This window comes from Centruroides vittatus, unplaced genomic scaffold (assembly GCF_030686945.1).
Source record: "Centruroides vittatus isolate TY-2023 unplaced genomic scaffold, ASM3068694v2 contig_878, whole genome shotgun sequence".
NCBI lineage: Eukaryota > Metazoa > Arthropoda > Arachnida > Scorpiones > Buthidae > Centruroides > Centruroides vittatus.
The window spans coordinates 207,095-228,573 of record NW_027122570.1 but is presented as its reverse complement, the minus strand read 5'-3'; the positions used below and the strand labels follow the sequence as shown (position 1 = coordinate 228,573).

Below are 21,479 nucleotides of genomic sequence, written 5' to 3'. Positions count from 1 at the left end.
CTTACGCAGCGGTCGGGGAACCAGGGTAAATTACCCCAAATGGGGTAAAAATGAAATTATTGGGGGTAATAAGGAATTTCTCCAAAACCTAAAGAGTAAAAGTTTTCAATGAAATTATTGTGTTCTAAAATGATAATTTTATTTGGTTTGTCTATTATTTATTATTTTCAGTGTAAAATGATTCAATAAATAGTGTTTAATTTAAATTTGTATCGATTTTCTCCTTTTCAAATGAGGGGGGTAATGGCTAAAAAAGTTCCCCGCCCCCCTGCTCTAACGGTTTCTGAGAAAAATCATTGAACGTCGCCAGTGAAATCTTAAAAAAACTTAACTGAGTTTATTGTTTGTTTTTAAAACTCTTTCCGCTCTGTGGGCACTAAGAGGGCCTGTATTAGCAAGCCCATTATGGGTTCGGCCAGGCCCACAATGGGGCGGCCGGGTGGTGAGGGACGGGGCCCGACATATCCGAACGGATCCCCCCGATAAATTCCTGGGAATTTTTCGACCCGTCTAGATACGATCCCGGTCCCCCAGTGAGGTAGGCTGACACCTTAATCGCTTGGACATCAAGCCATTGTAATAATTCATATGCCTTTGTGTCCTTATTATACAATTTGTTATATAAATGTCTACTGGGACATATCTTATTAGTAGGATTTATTATACTGGTGTCCGGGTTCTGCGAATTGAGGAAACTTACTCAGAAAAATTCACTTTCTCAATTCGCAGAACCCGGACACCGGTATAATAAATCCTACTAATAAGATATGTCCCAGTAGACATTTATATAACAAAACATCTAGCCATTGTGTGTGAAGAATCTAGAGTAGCAGTTACATTTATTGGCAAATCTGTCGCAAGATAGCATATAATATGGCCCATATACCTCTTTGCCCGACCGTATCACCGCATTGTATCCAGGCAAGAGAGATTCCACGAGGTCCTAAAAAATGCTTTTAAATTGTACCGTTGTTGCATAGGAAATTGTTCATTTCTTATATTGTAATCATTTATTACCATTGTCGTTACTTTCGCACTAATAGTTCCATTTCGATTCCAATGCTTCTTTATTGATGCGTAACATTTTTTTTTTTTTTTTTTTTTTTTTTTTTGTCAATGAGTGTATATATAGAAATATAAAAATATCACCAAGAATAATCAAGTGTTTAAATATATCTTCAAGAACATTTTCATAACAGTATATATAGTCAGTTCATATATCACATATACTTTTTATATCATATAAATTCTGAATAACTTGGATATCTTTTGTATACTGCATTTGATTTCTAAGTAATAATTACAGTAATTATTATAGTATATTTATTAACATATATAATATAAATCATTCCATAAATATAAATGTACAGTACAATATACAGTATTTATGAAATTATATACACCCCATCACAGTAAGGATCGCAAACTCACATCAACATTTAAAAATTTTTAAAAATAATGATTTTAAACTTATATAAAATTGTAAATAAAAATAAAACAAAATGTATATTTATAACTAAATAATAACTATCCATTAAATTGATTCGTGTAATATAATTAATGTTTTATACACATCTAGAATTTAAAAAATATAATAATATGTCTATAATATCATTTTTATGAAGAAAATATAGTAACGGACGATAAAGTATCTAGCCCAATTAACATAATGCATTCGGTCCGGCAAACGGACGTTCGACGTGATTTCACGGTTTTGGTAGAATGAGAGAAGAATCCTGAAAATATCGTAAGAGTTGTTTATTTTATTTAAATAAATTTTCTCGTAGAATTTCTCCACAATAGAATCTTGTAGATATTGACGTAGATTTTTAAATTTATTTACTTATATTTTCGTAGAAGTTTAGGCATTATAATTTATTTTATGTTAAGAATCGGAAATATATAAACAGTTTATAACATGGTTACTATCTAAGCTTGTAATTATATTCCAATCTAGGTACTAATCTATAAGTATTAATTATTGATATTATCGGCATCATAGGTTTTCTTGTAGAAGCTCCTTTTAAGTATTTGTACTGTACTGTACTGTACATAGACACACACTTATATAAATTAATTAACTGTAACTGTAATCATTAAAATCACTGCATTAACTTCTATTCATTTTCTTCTATAAATTAGTGAATTTTTATGAAAAGGTCAAAGTTATTTGTCAATTCTTCATGTTAATATTTAATTTCATTTCTAAATATTTAATTACAAAGATTATTATTTTACTCTAGAAGCATTTTAAGACTTATACATGAAGCAGTGAAAATCCTGTACTCATTTCAAAGAATTGCATATTGTTTGATTAACCTATACAACTTAAATAGAACTGTTTTTATTTGTATCAGAGTTTTCTGTTTTCCATAAAAATACTTGTTTGAATTTTTAAAAGATACATTTGTCTTAGTTGGAAAATTTAGTTGATTATTGCTATTCAGAATATATATAATTTAAAGATAGCATGCAACTTCTCTATGGTATACACCAACAAAATAGTTTTTCAAGAAGGTAACCCAGTATTTGATGTTAAATACTTTAAGTATAGTTTTTTCTATATTTTATTAAAGTATTTCATATGAAATACTGTGTTATCTTCTTGACAAACTTAAAAATAGCAATATTCCAATAAATAAACAAATTTGTAACATTACAGGTCATTAACAATAGAAGAAATAGTAATAATTTTATATCTTTATTCAATATTAGTTATAAAACATCAAAAAACTACTACTACACAAGTAAACTGGAACTATATATGAACAGAATAACACCTAAATACAAGTTTCAAGCAAATAAAACATCATCTTAATAATGAGTTTTACAAGTTTTTATTATTATGAATACTAAAGAAATGTTTATTAATTTTTTGTTGAATATTAATTTTAGTTGTTTAATTATGCAACAATTATAGAAATTATTTAAGAAATTTGTATTAGTGTTAATGTTTTTGGACACTTTGTCCCAAAAATATTTAACTTTGATTAAACAATATATTTGTTTTCTTTAAGAAATTTTTTATCATTTATTTTTTTGATTTTCCAAATAGTTTTCTAAAATAATTTTTATCCAAAAAACAGTTGAAACTGTAATAAAAGAATTTTCAAAAAATCAACTATTAAGTAAACAATCCTTACAAATATTAAAGGCTTAATCATTAATCAATTATTTATTTGTAATCATATTCTCAACAGCATAAGAATTAAAATAGAACTATATAACATGCTGCTATGGAATTTTAAATGTAATTATTTAAAGCTTTTACCTTGAAGAAAAATGTACTGTGGCTACAAATAATGTAAACTTATATTGACTTTTGGACAAAAGATTTATTAGGAAATAGCTTATTTGCATTTAGTACAGAGTTGAAATATTGATTAATATTAGTTCATTCAAAGTTCAAGGTCACTCAAAGTATATTTTGATGATATTTTCAAACATTTAATATTGCATTTGTTGTATTCTCATAATTGCATGAGAAATACCCAGAAGATATACACCACTTGTAGGTAATGCTACTACATTGATATATTAATATAAAATAGTTGCTAGAAATACTGTGAAGAAATAAATTGAAGAAAAATTAGAATGAATAGCAGGACTAGTATACAGTAATGAGAACAATACAATGCTATTATTTTTACTTGATCTTCGTTTTTTCTTACTATAACATGAACACTAATCATGACAATTGCATTTTTTTATTTTAATTATTAAAATGTCATAACAAGGAGTTGATATAGAATATTTTCACTTGTGTAAAAATTTTATGTATTTTAATTATATAATTGAATTAAATGATGTTGAAAGTTTAGAGTTTTTCTACTAGGTAGTAATAAACAATAGGCTTAAGATCTTCACAAAAACATTTTGAAGAAATAGAAACTTTATTTAGATATATACTGAACAGTACAACAGATCACAATTTCATAATATAAAAATCTAAAATTAAAATTATCTATTCTCAGATGTCAGCAAACTTCTAATTATTTAACATGGAAACGTATAAATTTGAAGATGTAGGATTCATCCTCAGATATTTATAAAACTTCTTTGAATTATTCATTTTCCATAGATTGTTTTTGTCTTGATTTTTGCTTGTTATTAAATGTTAAAAATATGGAAAGAAACTGTGACCTAAAATAAGAGAATGATTCTTATATAATTTAAATAGCTGAGAATATGACTATTCATATGATAAGAATGATTTAAAATATAAATCGAACTCACTTGTGCCTATTGACCGGTGTGAAATAAATAACTTCAATTCAACGAACGTTTTCTGGACGCCTTCCGTGTCCTTCTTCAGGTTAACCTGAAGAAGGACACGGAAGGCGTCCAGAAAACGTTCGTTGAATTGAAGTTATTTATTTCACACCGGTCAATAGGCACAAGTGAGTTCGATTTATATTTTATACACCCCGGTGTGTAGGATGATGATAAGAATGATTTATTTTTATTTTTCAAATTGTCTACTTGTGATATTTTATAGGGTAAAGACTGGGATCAACAATATACTGTTTGTATTGTTGATTGTTCTTTTTAAAATATATATATATAATGTATTAAATACAATATAGTTGAACTTCTCTGTTTCGAATCTCATGGGAATGAGAAAAAGTGTGAGATATACAGTAAACAGTAATAGGTTTGATTAGAAGTAGTGTTTTATTACAGTAATACAATAGCAACTACACTACATACCTGTATTAGGTATAAATAAAACATTTTGACATACCTTACCAGAAATAGTGTGTAAATAAATTTCTGATGCCTGACTGTCTTTAGACACAAACCAAACTTGTAGTCTTAGCTCATCAGTGGCAAAATGGATAAAACCACTGAATACTGGTAATTGGTTGTGGGTTTGCATCTGACCAACTGGCTGGACACATGGAGTTTTCTGGGTTTTCTTCAAGTTAGTAACAGCTAAATAGGGGCAGTTTCCCATTTAAAGCCCTCCCGGGAGGAATCTTCCTAGGCAGATTGCACATGTATTGCATTGCTGTAAACAAATAAACCAAATTAAACTCATAACCAATTGGAGAAAAACCAGCATTAATTGTAACTATGTTCTGTAATGCAGGAGACATTTCCTGACTGCAGTTTATGCTATCAAAATGTAGTTAGTGACCTTTGAATTTGTAATTGACACATCAGTCCATAATTTGAGATATAGTGGTTTTGGGAGAAAATTATTTGCATTAAAACATGGAAAATATATTGAATTTAGACTGAAAATGCAGGAGGGAAAGTAAATTTTGAGATAGGTTCAACTGTATATCTTTGATTCCATCTTACCAAATATTCTTCTTGACTTGCTTCACAAATATGATATTGATCATATTGACCTAGCAATTCATTCGTGGCTTAATTACTTTTTGCTATGAATATGCAAAATCAAAATGGGCAATTATGAATTTCTTGATTATTATTTTATTTATTTTTCCTTATCTGGTGTTCAACAAGGATCTATTTTTTGTGGCTTTTTTTTTTTATATATAGGGTGTGCACAAATTATTGGATAATTTTGTAAAATTATATTTTCACTAATATTGAACAGTAATACATGATATTACCACCATTTGAAAGAGGAATATCTACAGTTTTTAATACCACGACGTCTGGCCCATTCTTCTTTGTGGAGAACAGTCATGGGAAATATGTTTCTGGACATGCTGGAAAACTGGTTAATACCACAACTTGTGGATGAGGAGAGAGAGATCATTTACTAACAAGTTAGGCCCCACCACATTGTCAATGGACATTCAGGAGTGCCTAAGTGGAAACCTGCCAGATCAATAGATTGGTCACGTAGCAGCAGCTGAAGACACCTGCACATGGCCACCCTGGTTACCAGACCTTGGCAGTGTACAGTACAATTTCTTCCTTGTTGGGTTACATCCCTCACTTCCGATGACACTCAGAATTATTGAGATGCATCAGCACCACCATAAGGAACATCACAAAACATCCTTGAGAGATTTGGCAAGAATGAGAGAACTGCCTGGACATCTGCCATGCCACATGTGGAATGCACATTGAATACATTTAAGGTTAGTACAAAATTGCAAATATTTCTGTTTCAAATGGTGGTAATATCATGTATTTCTGTTCAATATAAGTGAAAGTATAATCTTTTGAAATCAATCAAAAATTTGTGCACACCCTATAGTTCTAGAAAAACTTTAATTGTGATTTTCTTGAGAATGCCTGAATAGTGGGTTCTGCAACTTTGGCAGAGTTAAAGTATGAGTAAATACTACGTGTCCACAAAATTTTGTCAAAATCGGTGACCGGGTTTCCCTTGTCAGTGATTTTAATTGTTACATTTTGCTTCTTTTCCATGTTAAATCCCATGTTGTAGCTTATATTGATGATATTAAGTTGATATGTTCCAATCCAAATATCTTACAATCTGATATTTACTTGCTGAAAATTTTATTCAGATCTGCTAATTTTGGGATTAATGTACAAAAAACTGTGGTTATGTGTTTTGCTTTAATTGCAAACCTCCCTTACCTACTTTTTAAATGAAATACCAATAATCGCCTTAAAAATGGGGCTATAAATTAGCCAATTTATAGCTCGATTTTTAAGGCGATTGTTGGTATTTCATTATATACTCATTAGACTTAGTGATGTTTATTTATACTACTTTTTTAATCTTTGATAATAAACTTAGTTTTAAATATTGTACTGAATAGTTAAATCTCTGGCTATTAGACTGAGATATTGCATTTCTGTAAACCTAGCTCCTCTAAAAGTGCATTAAGAGCTATTTTTGTTACTAATTTTCTGTCTTGCATTGATTATGGATTACTCATTTGGTTTATGGCCTTCCCTATTGATAACATTGCTAGAGTTCTTGATAATTTATTTATCTTTTAATAAGTTATGAACTTACCATATACTCAAAATACTAGCTTTGCTGGGATTAGGTTAGGTTATCCCTTTTTTTTGAGCATATCAAATATTTTGATTGTTTACTTTATTTCAAATTTTTTAATGACTTTATTTATTATGATTGGTTTTTTTCTACATATCCCACTGAAAACTTACATCCTTCATCTTGTGTGTTTACTCCATTTTTTTGTTTGAGTGTATATCAAGAATTTTTTTACCATATTTCTCAAAAGTTAAATAATTTTGATGGTTTTTTTGGTTCTTAATTTTACTTGCTTTAAATTAAAGTCTAAAAGCACAATGTATAATTTTTAATTTATGTAATTTGTTGTCTTTGGTTTTTATGTAAATTTGTTAATCTTTGGGGTGGATATCAATTGTCCTTTGGGTCTTTTCCATTTATGTGTATAAATAAATATATATTAAAAATTTCTTTATTGATAATTCATTCATAATTTTCATTAAAGGAGATACATTTTGTGGTCAAAGAAGAGGATGAAAAACATTTTAAAATTGAAGATTTTATTCATTATTAGCATTTACAGTTTTTTACAAAACTCTCCTCTATTCTTGAAATTAAACTTTTTTCTATTTTATGATGATGATATAAAAAAATTTTAAATAAAATATCATAATAGATGGTGTCCCACACAATTTTGATTGTTGCTAGGAAAGTTATTTGCTGGATTTTTTTCAAATGTTATACTATCTTTCTTTTTATGAGAAAGACACTACTGGTATCTGAATACTTTTATCTAAAATTTCTGTATAAAAAGTTGTACTAAAATTTATGGTGAGAATAAAAAAAAAATGGATATGACAAATTTACTTTTGAAAATCTCTCAAGTACATAAACAAACATTCTTTATCTTAATAGCCAAAAGAATTCCACTTTTATTAGTTAATTATCAAAAATTGATTTAAATTTAATTATTTTAAAGAAAAAAAATTAAGCACAATAAAATACAAAAAACAACAAATGACGCAATAAATTGGTCTGAATAATAGTTTCTCCCACTCTAGCTACTATGAGAATAGTTAATTATCTACCAATATTGGTAAATTCAAGTATATAGTAGAATTTTAAAATTTGAAATTTGGGAAAAACCAGTCATCTTGAACCAATGCATACAATTGTGCTACAAGAACTTAAACTAGTGAATAAGCTAGAAGCTGGAATTAATTAATTTTGCAGTTTTTCTCCCTCTTTTAGTTTGTTGCAGTTAGATTCTTATCTTGATTTTACTTTTTCATTGTTTTTCTATGACTGTTTTAAGACCAAATTGTTATAGAAGCAATGATAAAGTCATAAATAGCTTGAAACTAATAGAAAGGTAGTGAAAAAATTAATTAGTCAAATTAGTCCAAAAAAAAAAACAATTTATATCCAAATAAAAACATCAGAGGTGTAAAAAAATATTGTACCAAGTAAAAATTATGGCACTTGATATGAAAGTCAAATATTTTTCTTGGGTGTTTTCCTAGGTAAATTATCTGTATAACATTTTGAATAGTGTGAAATAGTAAATTTAAAATTGTTTAACATTATGGATATGGGAGTGATGTTTTAACAACCTAGTATACAATTCAGATGTATTTGAATTCAAAAATTGTCAAAACTATTTTTTAAGTTAGTTAATAAAAAAAAGGTAACAAAAATAATGAGAATAATTTTGTAGAGGGTGGGAGGTTTGTAGTATGCGTATCCGCTGCTAGATGTCAGTAGATGGAACTTTCCAGAATCAGTATGCAAAGCGGCATTGGTGTGTCAAGACTTGTTGACCTGTAGCAACTTTTTTTTTTTTTGTGAGAGCTGTTTTTCATTTTCGTTGAAAACATGATGTCAGATTTCAAAGAGCAATGCACTACTGTGAAATTTTGTTTTCTGTTAGGGAAAAGTGGATCTGAAACAGTTGAAATGATTCAATGTACTTACAAACAAGATGCCATGAGTAAGACAAGGGTTTTCCACTTTCAAAAAGGAGAAATGTCTCTTGAAGATCAACCCAGGTCTGAGCATCCATCCAATGTTCAAACTGACGAAAATGTTGAGAAAATTTCATCAACAAAGATTGCCGTCAAACCATTCATGAACTTGTTGATTTGTCTGGGATTTTATGGAGTTCAATTCAGTGAATTTTGTCATAAGAACTCGCATGAGAAGAGTTTCTAGAGAGTTTGTTTTGCACACTTGTTGACTTCCGATCATTTGGCAGCTTGTCAGGCTTTGAAAGAACATTTGGAAAATGATCCAGACTTGTTTTCTAAGGTGATAACTGGCTATGAATCATGGTGTTATGGTTTCCTCATTCCAAAAAGCAAGACAAATGAAATCGAATGTGAAAACCATGTTAATCTATTTTTTTGATGTAAAAGAAATTTTTCATTCTGAACTCTTCTATCCAGGTCAGACAGTCAATTGACATTGTTATTTGGAAGTCTTCAAAAGACTTTGTGATGCTGTGAGAAGGAAAAGAAGGGACTTGTGGCAAATAGGGATTGGTTTTTCATCATGACAATGCACCTGCTCACATGGTGCTCTGTGCAGCTGTAATTGACAAGAAATAGCATGACCCTTCTCCCCACCCCTGTATTTATGTGATCTTGCACCTTGCGAATTTTTTGTTCCCCAGGATGAAGAGGGAACTCAAAGGGAAGCAATTTCAGACAGTAGAAGAGGTGAAAACACAAATGACAGAGGCACTAAGAGGCATTTTGGAACAGGAATTTTCTAGGTGTTTTGAACAATGGAAAAAAATGTTTGGACAAGTGTATTGAGTCTAATGGAGAGTATTTTGAAAGAGATTAAAATACGAAGTTGTTAAAATAAATACATGATTTTTTCCCATTATTTTTGAGTCTTCCCATGTATAATCATTTCAAAATGCATTTGTAATAATAAATTAAACAAATAAAGTCATTGTCACTGAAAACTTTTGGATGTTTGAAGTGCTATATTGAAATTCTCAAATTTGTAAAGCTTACAGAGAAAAGAAAGAAAGGATATAATCCTTTTTCCAAAATGCCATTGCAAAATGCCACCACGCGAACATCACAAACTCAAAAGTAGCTACCAAATAGCCAATACTTTTTAAATTAGAATATAACTACAAATAGAAATAATCACTACTGGTATGTAATTAATACACATATGAATTTGCACATATACTTTGTAATATACATGTAGTAAGACATTGTTTGGAGGTAAATTTTTTTATATCTTTTATAGTACAGTAATTATTTTTTGTTAGATTATACAGTAGGTTTTCATTTGCTCTGAACGTGTTAAAGCATTTTTAATAGATAAATTTGTATTATGAATTGTGAATAACCCACTCTAAGCCTGTAAAACTTGTCATTTTCGGTAACTTGTCATCTAGTCCACATGAAGTTGAGTTTGTGGAACTCTACTGTAATTTTATTAATTATGATTAAAATATATTGAAAATTACATTTTTTTTTTTTAATCAGAATTTTCAGCCTAGAGAATATAAATTAGGTTAACCAAATATCAATGAAATTTTAAGTTATAATTCTATTATATTTTAAATCAATTATTAAATAATTTGGCCTATAGGTGAGTCGAACAATGCTGCAATCTTTATTTGTTTTAATAATTACAACTTAAATTTGATATTGATTTAATCATCAAAATTAATTACCGCATTTTACAGACTATAAGACGCACTTTTTTCTTCGAAAAATTGCCTCCAAAATTCAGGTGCGTCTTATAGTTCGTAGCGTCTTATAGGTATTTTAAAAAAAAAAAAATTGCTTAAAAATTAAGGTGCGTCTTATAGTCCGTAGCGTCTTATAGTCCGTAAAATACGGTATATTTTGATAATCATAGGTGTTTATTTTAATAATTTAAATAAATGATACATCATTATTTTTCTTTAGATCAATTATTGAACTGATCTAAAATGAATTTTAGTCCAAAAAATCTTTGACAATATTTGGCTTAATGTTACATAAAAGTATCTTCTTTTAATTTTGACATTTTATAAAAACAATTAAACAAGATTCTTTTTAAATATTGTCCATTACACATCCATTTCCAGATGACCTGTATTAAATATTTTATTTATTCTCAATAATGAGCTTTATAATAATAAATGCTTACTGGAACAAACAAATCAGAAATTAAATCTATTACACGTTCTTATTATAATTTAACAGTATGCTGGATACTTTAAAGGCGTGTAATAGATTTAATTTCTAATGAGCTTTATTTAATATTTTTGGAAAATTTATACATTTGTTTTTATATTTTCAGAATGTCTGATAAAAGTAGTCCAGTTCATTATTTCAACAGTGTAGGGGATCATTATGATCCAGAATTTACACGAGAAATTAGCTCTAAAATGCTAGTACCCGATAGAATTAGTGTAATTGGGGAAAACAGTGCACAGTTGTCGGAAAGATCACATTTATTATCTGAGCAACAAAAATTAATTATGAATGTTCCAGAAAGAATTCTTGTTGCTGGTAAGTATTTTAGATTAAAATATTGTAAATTATGCATCTGAAATGTTGCATACATGTTGCAAATTTTAAAATTAATTGTAGAAGATACTTGTTTTTCACAGATATTGGGAAGATACAGAAAAATTTAATTGCAATATTACATGTACTTTCATATGCAATATTTACATGCCCTTTTCTCATCACTGAGACAAATTTGTTGATCATTTGTAGTCTGATAATGTATCAACAAAATTAAATGAATTAATTCAACTCTTCTGAAATTGGGAGTAAATGTCTATAAAGTGTATTAAAATTTTAAATGTAAATTATCAAGATACATTAAATTGAAGATGAGTCTGTTTAGATGAGTCTGATAAGTCTGTTTTAATGTGCATAAACAAACATCAGAAAACGTGATAAATTTGTAAAGCCAGGCAACTACTGGATTACATTGGGCTACTTTTCTGCAATTATATTTAATTAATTACTAAATAATTTGTCACTGGAGGGAGGCATTAGGTGCCATCTCAGAATATTCTAAATTATTTAATAAATATTAATTTACTTATAATTACTAAATTTAATAATTGATGGTGCCTAACACCTCTCTCTAGTAACAAATTATTTATTAATTAATTAAATATAATTGTGAAAAAGTAGCCTGATGTAATCCAGTGTCTATTTTAATGATTAAAATGTTTAGAAAGATTGTAAGAAGAGGAATAAATAATCTTTGGAGAGGTTTGTCAGGAAAAGTAGCTAGGACATCTACTCCTTTAGGAATGGAAAATAATAGGATAAAATTGGTTTATATAAGAAAACAGATTGTAATTGGGATAAGAAATAATGAAGGAATTGTCATTATTGATTATAAAAATTTAAATTAGTGTGGTGTTTAAAGTAGGGAACAATTCTTAAAAAATTTTTAAGAATTGTGTGTGCTACCGCTAGAGGACTCTCTAACTTTTTTACATTTGATGGTGAACAGTAGCCTCAAATAAAAGGTCAGTTCCACTGTAGACTTGTTAATGCCTCTACAAAAGCGTGTGAAGGGACTGAAGGATATGGACTCATGTATATGTATAGTCTTGTAAGAAATAATTTTTTGCTAAATATAATTTTTATATTTTAAATTTATAACAAAATCAATATGCTAAGAGAAGTATAACCATAGTTGAGTCTCCATATTTGCATATTTGTGTTTTTGCAATAGTGGTTGTAGAATATACTGAATTTGGCTGCTGCTCACTGTATTTACTGAGTAATGATGTGTTATATGAGTAGATTAGTTTATGGCCTTTGTATGTTGTGTATGTATGGTGAATACTTTGGTGCATACCTTATTCTTAACCATATAATAATGTTTTTGATAGTATTTTCATAAACATGGATCTAAAATATTACTCATTATTATAAGACACAATTAAAACCTTTTAAATAAATTTAAACATTTCTGTTAATTGCAAATGGTTGCATAAGTTACTATAAATAAAAATCACCTTCTTAATCCCAGCAATGCATTTATTAAAATTTCAAATGTTTTTGATCAGTTTGACTGACCTTCAGTTACATTGAATAAAAGAATACATTTAAAAATAGAAAGCAATGTATTCAATGCAACTGAAAGAGGTCAGTCAAACTGATCAAAAATGTTTTTAATTTTAATAAATATGTTGCTAGGATAAAGGTGGTTTTTTTTTTAAATTATTATTTTATTTTATTTTATTTTATTTTTACTAAATCTTTTCCTAGTTTAATACCACCAATTTGGTTGCATAAGTGTTTAGACATATGTAGGAAACATTATAGAGCAGTTTGGATGAGTGCAACGTTCTCTCCAAGCTGTATGGCCATTCATTGATTTCTAAGGAGTTGCCTGGGTGCTTTTACTTTCTGCACACACAGCTGACAGCAGGGCATCTAAATACAAAACATTCATGACGATCCAAATAATTTTTGTATACAGGGTGATTTGGGAGAAATACGATATTCCAGGAAATAATAGTATGAGTGATTCTAAGCAAAAAAGTTCATATGAACATGTATTGGATTTCTTGTCTGAAATTTTTTGTTTGGGTGCATTGTAGCACTGTGCAGCCATATGAAAAATTAGAGGAACATTTGATGGGAGTAGATTTTTGCAGGAAGTGTCAATATATAAACTCCACAAATATGGAGACTCAACTTTAAACTGTAGTTTCAAACTTAAATAAACACTAATTTATAAATTATATAAATAAATTAATAATAATAACTTAGAAATTCATATAAATTTCCTTAGCAAGAAATATAATGTAATCTTAAGTTTGTTTATTCTAATACAAATAATAGTAAAAATCTTATATATAAAATTTCATTTATTGCAACCTGTTTCATTAAAGTTTAAATTTTTGATTCTATACAAAGTTTGATTGATTAAATAGTTAAAGAAAATCTTATAGTATAAATAACATAATTGTGAAAAATACAGCATAAAACTAATTTGAATGAGAAACAAATTAATTACTTTAAAATGTAAATAATTTAATATCTTAAAAATATTTGGGAAAATGAGATCATAATGCATACTTGACAATATTAAACTTTTATATTAATTTAATAAATAAATAAGGTCCATTTCAGAACTATAAAACCACTTTCATTTTGGGCACAAAATACAGCTACAGATCATGCAAAAGGTTTTATGCTACCTGAAAAATAATAATCATATGGATATACGGAAAATTTCATAGTTTTAAGCAAAGTACAAGAGCAAAAATTATGTTGACTGCAACAAAAGCATTTTTTCATAAATGTAAGACATCATCAAAATACTTTTAGAGAAAAAACTTTTATGCAAATTACTTATTATACTGGTCAGGCACATTACAGAGTAGGGTAAAAGATTGAAAAATTTACGATTAGATGTATTGCACTGCTCAATCAACATGCCACAAAGTTATAATCTTAGTGAGTCTGAAATACAACAAATTTACCGTCAGAGTAGAGAAGACAAATCAAAAAGGCAAATTGCTGTCCTAATTGGATTTTCTAAAACTGTTGTCTTTTGCTAAAACATTGTGCAATGATTATGGCACTTATAGGAAAAGTGGCAGACCATCTGGACTTCCCCCTAGGTTAGTTTGTTGCATGTCATTATATTTGTCTTATAATTATTATTAATGAAAATAATTAAATAACAAACTTATTTCACTGCAAATTTTTATAAATATTAATTTCTTGAATTTACAACTTATTACATGTTAACAGTGTTATATATGAAGAAGTATGGCAGTGTTCTGCAACACGTGTGCCATCAAATGGTGAAAGGTGTGACCTGAACTTTTACATATTCTGTTAATTTCAAGTTTTATTTATATATTTTTATCACAGTTGTATTTCTTATGCTTGTATTTCATTCTCTGCCACGTGATTAAATAAGCACTGATGAAATAAGATGATGATTGTTTATTCTTTATTACAAGCCATGCATTTTTATGTATTCTATGTAAAATAAATTTACTCACAGGTGTTGATGTCTGTTTAATAATAATAATAATACGTTAGTAGCATTATGTAACTCTATTAATAGTATCGTATCGTATACATTTTTTGAGGGGGATAACATTTTGGTGTGCTGTGTTGAGTCATGGGTGTGCTGCAAGTAGAAAAAGGTCATGGAACACTGAAGTATAGCATTAATTTTTCTGTAATTTTCTTGGTTTTAAAAAAATGAAACTTATGATTTGGTAATTTGTATTTAAATTTTCTTGTTTAAAAAAATAGTAATTTTTGAATTGTCTAAATACTTCTTTATGCATAATATAATGGTAGATTTTATAGATAAAATGTTTTTATCGAAATGAGATTATCTGTACTTACTCTAAAAACAAAATGTTTTGAGATGCTTTTTAAATCTTTAATTATTAGATGCATTCAATTTTTAATTATAAGTAGAATACAAATAAACAGCAAGTCCTTGCCTAATGTTGTTGATAGGTTCTTGGAAATTGCAATGTTAAGGAAAAATGACATGTAAGAAAACCAGTTTTATCATAGCCTAAATAATAGAAACAAGATATAATTTGGTTAATGTTATTCTGATCGGATTATGTTTGCAACCTCTAGCATTTATTTTCCATCTCAGAATGTTTTGCTGTTTATAAAGAAAATTCCAGAATAATAATTGTAAATGCCATGCATTTTTATGTATTCTATGGTACAAGGTATATGTACAGTACAAGGGATGATCAAAAAGTAAGGTTACAAAGCCTGCAGTGAAAAGTGTACATTTTATTTCATACAACCAACTGATAGTACATACATTAGGTTATTTTTTGACATAGTCTCCATATCAGTTTAGGCACTTGTCACTTTGTGTGATGAGTGAAAATTCCCTCCTTATAAAAATACTGTCCTTGCATCATGTTCAGCCAAGTTGTTGCAAAATGTTTCACTTCCTTGTCTGAAGCAAATTGTCATCCTGGTAGGTTCTCCTTCAAGAGAGGAAACAGGTGAAAGTCGTTTGGAGTGAGGTCCGGGCTGTAGGGAGCGTGGTCGATGATCCTCATCGGTGTCATTTTCTCTACCGGCCACAAACTTCCAACACCGTTCTGCGACATGCTGACGAGACATTACAGTCTCTCCGTAAACCTCTACCAGCTGCCAGTGAATTTCAGCTGTGGTTACATGTTTCGCCCACAGAAATCGAATAACTGAGAGGATTTCTTCACAAGACCAGTTTTCCAAACAAGTCACCATTTGTGTTTACCTACAACTAGTGCTGTGGGTGGCGGGTGGCTGAAACTCTGCACAGTTGCCAACCCCATGTATTGGAATTACTGCACACTTCTCATTTCTCTATAACAAACAAAACTCCGGGAGTATTGGCCTTATAACCTTACTTTTTGATCAACCCTCGTACTTGTACCTTTCCTTGATGATGATAAATGAAAATGTTAAGTGAGGACTTGTACTGTTTTAAAAAATTTTATTACAGGTTTTATAATAGAATATTGTTAATAAACAATGTATAAAAATTTAATGCTTTTTATTTAGATATTATTTCAATTATTTAGTTGCTAGTATGTATATTTCAATCAAGATGCAGTACTACTAATGCTAGATACACTAAACACTAACACTTTTAATATTAAAAGATAGTGTTGTTTATAATAATTGCAAAATTTTGTAAGATAGTATTGAATAATTTTGTTTTTATTATAAATTATTTTTAAGGTGGTGATAAACACATAGGAGGAAGAGAACCTCTCCCAGAACTGCGTTTGGAATCAAATTTAATGCTAAATCCTTTTCCTGGTGTTCAGCTTTCGACACCACCTCATGTTATTACTTTAGACGAACATCACTATCCATCAGTTGTTGAGAAATCTGGTGAATCTAAAACAAAATCTAAGAGATTATTTACAGATTCTGATGTTGTACCTGTTGATCAGGAACATCAAAGGTAAATTTTGTTTATTCAATATAGAGTTACTGTTTCATATATGCAGAATTTATAAAAATATTAATAAACTTTTGTACTTTTCCATAAATATAAAATATTATTTCATTTCACTTTTAACATTGAACACAGTTAAATATTGTGAAATTTGAAAATGTTTTTTGTTGTTTGCATTCTTATACTTTTACTTGAATTTGTGATTGATGATTATTTTAGTAAATGAAATCCATGTACCGGTACTTACAGTTTGAAAATGCTTCTTTGTTACCCCTGACATTTTAAGTATTTCTTACAGCTTACATTTACATTTACTTTTTTTCCTTGTACTTCAAGGCAAGGGTATCCAACCAGTTTATTGCAGCAGGCTTTTAAGGAGATTTTTACATTTGATTACATTACTTATATCTAAAAACATTTTTGTTGAGTCTAATAAGAAATAAGATGACGTGAAAAATGATATTAGTTGTGTTCTAAATGTGAAATATAGGGATGAGTAAAACTTAAAAGTGTTGAAAGAAAATTTAAAATGTGAAGGATTATAATTATTTCCTGAACATTATTAAATATTCACATAAATATCTTGACATGATTTAATCTATATAAATAAAAATGTACATGTTCATTTGTTCCTAATAGCTAATCTCTGAAAGTTCTTCACCGATTGCTTTGAAATTTTGACACAGTGTTGCATTCAAATACGCGCGTGTTTTTATATAATATAGATGTCGAAATTCCTCCTTTGGGGAAGAGGGACAAAATTAAGGCTTACCGTGAAGAACTGGGCTTCTATTATACTATTTTAGATGCAGGTTTTTGCGTTTTTGATTGCATTTTAATAGGGTACATCAAGAGAATGTACACTAAGAAGGGATTTTTCGAAATCCCCCCACAGGGGAAGTGTTATTACATTTATAATAGATACATTTTGAGCCACAGCAATGCATGGCAGGTACTGCTAGTTCCAAATATAATGACACTCAAAATTGAAGTCCACGAGAAGAAATTTTGGAGAAAGATTAGAGGATTTTTGGTAAGATTGAAAATATTATTTTTTTCAAATGCTTATAAAAATCATCTCAACAAATAGCCAGACAATTAAGACATCAGGCTATTGCTGAGGGCCAAGGATTGAATTCAGACAGTTAAAAATCCCCAGAAATTTTTCATGCATGGTCTGTCCCAGATATGTCAGGCTTTATCTCTCATGGACTTATGCCACCTACCCCAATTGTGGCCCTGGCCAAACCCATAATGGGTATGATTAAAAGGCACTCTTTGTGCCCATAAGATAGAATCAAACCAAAATCTTAACATAGAAGAAATTCTAAGTCAAATCTTGACTATATTTGATGCAAATCATATAAAACTAGATATGGAAATAGAATTCAAAATAATTTTTACTTGAAATTCAAAGATATATATATATATATATATATATATATATATATGAAATGAATGTCCAGTTTAACATTTTCTGTTAGTCCTGCATTTATATAACATTCACAGTTTCATTATAACTTTCTTGTTTGCTACTATCTTCCAACTGGTAAACAAGTATATTCAAGGGATAGGGGCAAGCTCATAATCAACTGATGAGTTGTAGGTGCACTAACCTACAACTCATGTATTTTTATGTAAAACAATAAAAGTTTGGATTTTAAATCATGAATATGGCAAAATTAATGTAGTTGTGTCAGAGAAATTTTTCTTTTGAATAAAGTATAATGATTCTGTCTCTTATCATCGTAGTATAAACAGGAATAAAGCAAGATAATTTTAACATTTAAAAAATGAAATACAGTATAAAAACTTCTGATATGTAAGCCAAAATTAATGTCATACAGGAACATCAAAATCATTCTTCCACTATAATAATTATAGAAGTTGAAATATGAATGAAGTTAGCCACAGTAATTCCAAAAAAAATTCTTAGTTGTTGTTTGTTATTTCTAACAGTATCTAAAATTGTAAATCAAGTCAAAAACTTTATGGTCATTTTGACATTAGTGCAAATTATGATGGATGTGTAATATTTAAGACAAAATATTAAATAACATGGTAGTGGACAAAATGTGTGTGTGTTTCCCAGAAAGTAAGAACTGATTTTTTATTAAAAAAAAAGTTTTTGAATTCTTAGTTTTTCTTTCTTTGTGCTCTCCACAGACATTTAGGCATTTTTCATACTGAGATATATGTTTTTAATATCCTCATTATAGAAATCATACACCTATTGCCAAAATAGTTCTTTAAATATTTTGAAAGATGGTAATTCAACAGGACAAGATCTGGGGTCATATTCTGGTGACTTATTTCTCATCTCTCCTTTCAAAGATGAATGACATCAAAACAAGAAATGAAACTTGTCTTCTGTAGGTAGAGATGATTCTAGTCACTCATAATCTCATCTTTGTTGTTGATGTCATGATTCTACTAAGTTGATTATACAAGGTGCAGTCAAAAAGTTCCAGGACTGATGACATTTGCACTACATTTATCTTTATTCTGTAAAATTAATTTTAAAATTTATTAGAGAAAGATTATACTTTCAATAAATTTATTCACATGCTCCATTTTTACAGCTACATTCTTCAAATGTAAGCAAAAATGTTTACTGCACTTCCTCAATTTCAAGATGCACATTTTTTTCATATTGTAATGTCTGAAATAAGGATGTTTTGTAGTGAATGACACCTTAGACCTGCTGTCAAAAAATCTCATCAATTTGGCAATTATAGAGAATTTGTGTGAACAAACTTCATCATATCTATTCATCCTGCTGTTATTTCAGTTATGTGCATTGATAATTGTTACGGGTATTAAATTCAACTAAAACTCTTGAACTCTTGTTTCAGTTAAAACAAAGCTAAAAAAAAATTATGCTACAGCATTGAAATGAAAATACATTATGCATGAAGAAGCATGAAAATAATGCTTCAAAGCATAAATAAATAAATTGTGTTCATTTATTTAAGCATTTTAATCAAAATGAATGTTATAGACAATTTGATGGCTAAGTTAATAGAAAATGTTTGTGTTATTTTAAATTTTGTATCTTACAATCAATAGCATCTTGAAATTGAAGAAATACAAACATAATTATATAATAATTTCTAATCTCTGCACACAAAGCTAGAACTAATTTAAAATCGTAGGCACAAAAAACCTTACACACGCTGTTTCTAGCAAACAAATTAATAAGCACAAACGTTTTCGGCCGTTTTGAAAGGCCTTCTTCAGGTGCACTGAGGACGGTTGGAAAGTCGGATAGCAAATGTTTACGTGACATTGTTTATGAGGGGTTTCCTCTTACAAGTGACGTCATAGCAGAGAAGGTTTAAACGAAATTGACCTTGGAAAATATTTTAAGATTATAAAGGTCAATTTCGTTTAAACCTTCTCTGCTATGACGTCACTTGTAAGAGGAAACCCCTCATAAACAATGATGTCACGTAAACATTTGCTATCCGAGTTTCCAACCGTCCTCAGTGCACCTGAAGAAGGCCTTTCAAAACGGCCGAAAACGTTTGTGCTTATTAATTTGTTTGCTAGAAACAGCGTGTGTAAGGTTTTTTGTGCCTACGATTTTATAATAATTTCAATAATTGTGTATAACAGATTTATGCAGTAATTTAATAATAATAAACTAACATGAATATTTACTATATAAGATACACAAAAGTATTTGTTATAAAATAAGTATTAATTTTGCATGCTTGACATATTTTGTTGAATTTATAAAAATATGTAATAAAGACAATTTGTATAGTCCACAGGGAACAAATAGTACAGAAATAACTCCACATTCACCTGAAGAAGAATTGGCACTGCTTCGTCGTCAAGTAAAACATCTCAGTCGAAGAGTATTAACAATTGAACAAGATAATCAACAAAGACAACAACGAGAAATTGCTATATATTCTTTAGGAGTTATATATTTTTTACTGAAAGGTTTAATTTGGCTTCATAAAAATTGGTGAAACTTTTTTTAGATCAAATTTTGTCAATTTAGAAAGGAAAATGTTTAGATGTACAAAACAATGAACAGTTTTTGGAAAGCAATTTATTCTTTGTTTTAAGAGTGCCCATACACTGATTGATGTAAGTGACATTTCATGATAAAATAGTCCATTTCTTCTGTCTTACGAGTTATCTAGTTCAATGATTTTAAACATCACAAAAGATATTTGAAGGGAGCCAGATTTAATCCTATAAATTTAAGAGATGATGTAAATGAGAAGACAATAAATTAACTCCATATCATAAAAATGTAAATATGTAATTACTTTATATAATATGAATTTTTTTCAGTACAATTTAAAACTGTTCTGAAAATTTAAATTTATATTTAGAATTTTAAATTTACTTTTCCTGAAGATTTCAAATATTTTAATCTATTATGAAATCCATTGATCTGTCAGAAAACATTAATATTTAACTATTTGTGCCGAGATGCACTAATGAATTATACTTTATAAAATTTGTACATTTTATAACTTGAATCATTTGTTTTAAAATCAAATTTTTCCATGTTTTGATTAAGATCTATTAAAAATGGTGTCATAGTTTATTGAAAATAAAACTGTTCACAAATTTGTACATATTTCTTTTTATTAAATTATATCATAAGTTGATGCTTTTGCTTAATGTTGGATTTGTG

At 28.8% G+C, this 21,479-nt stretch overlaps 1 protein-coding gene across 2 annotated transcripts; it reads left to right on the top strand.

The window, feature by feature from the left end:
* The first annotated feature begins 461 nt into the window (after positions 1-461).
* Tango11 (transport and golgi organization 11) lies at positions 462-21,453 on the top strand. Of its 2 annotated transcripts, none has more exons than XM_067279847.1 (4): positions 462-538; positions 11,189-11,400; positions 16,597-16,825; positions 20,589-21,453. In XM_067279847.1, exons 2-4 carry the CDS (start codon positions 11,190-11,192, stop codon positions 20,797-20,799), a joined length of 651 nt encoding a protein of 216 aa, XP_067135948.1. In that variant the 5' UTR covers positions 462-538; position 11,189; the 3' UTR covers positions 20,800-21,453. The 2 variants fall into 2 exon arrangements, with proteins under 2 accessions (XP_067135948.1, XP_067135947.1); XM_067279846.1 differs by lacking the exon at positions 462-538 and adding an exon at positions 1,623-1,747.
* Positions 21,454-21,479: the final 26 nt, after the last annotated feature.

What these genes read in the sequence shown, in the direction of transcription:
- Tango11 (XM_067279847.1), top strand. Translation starts at nt 11,190, where the DNA reads ATGTCTGATAAAAGTAGTCCAGTTCATTATTTCAACAGTGTAGGGGAT. An exon ending in AGAAAGAATTCTTGTTGCTG is followed by an intron (nt 11,401 to 16,596) that starts GTAAGTATTTTA and finishes ATTATTTTTAAG; the next exon opens with GTGGTGATAAACACATAGGA. An exon ending in GTTGATCAGGAACATCAAAG is followed by an intron (nt 16,826 to 20,588) that starts GTAAATTTTGTT and finishes CAATTTGTATAG; the next exon opens with TCCACAGGGAACAAATAGTA.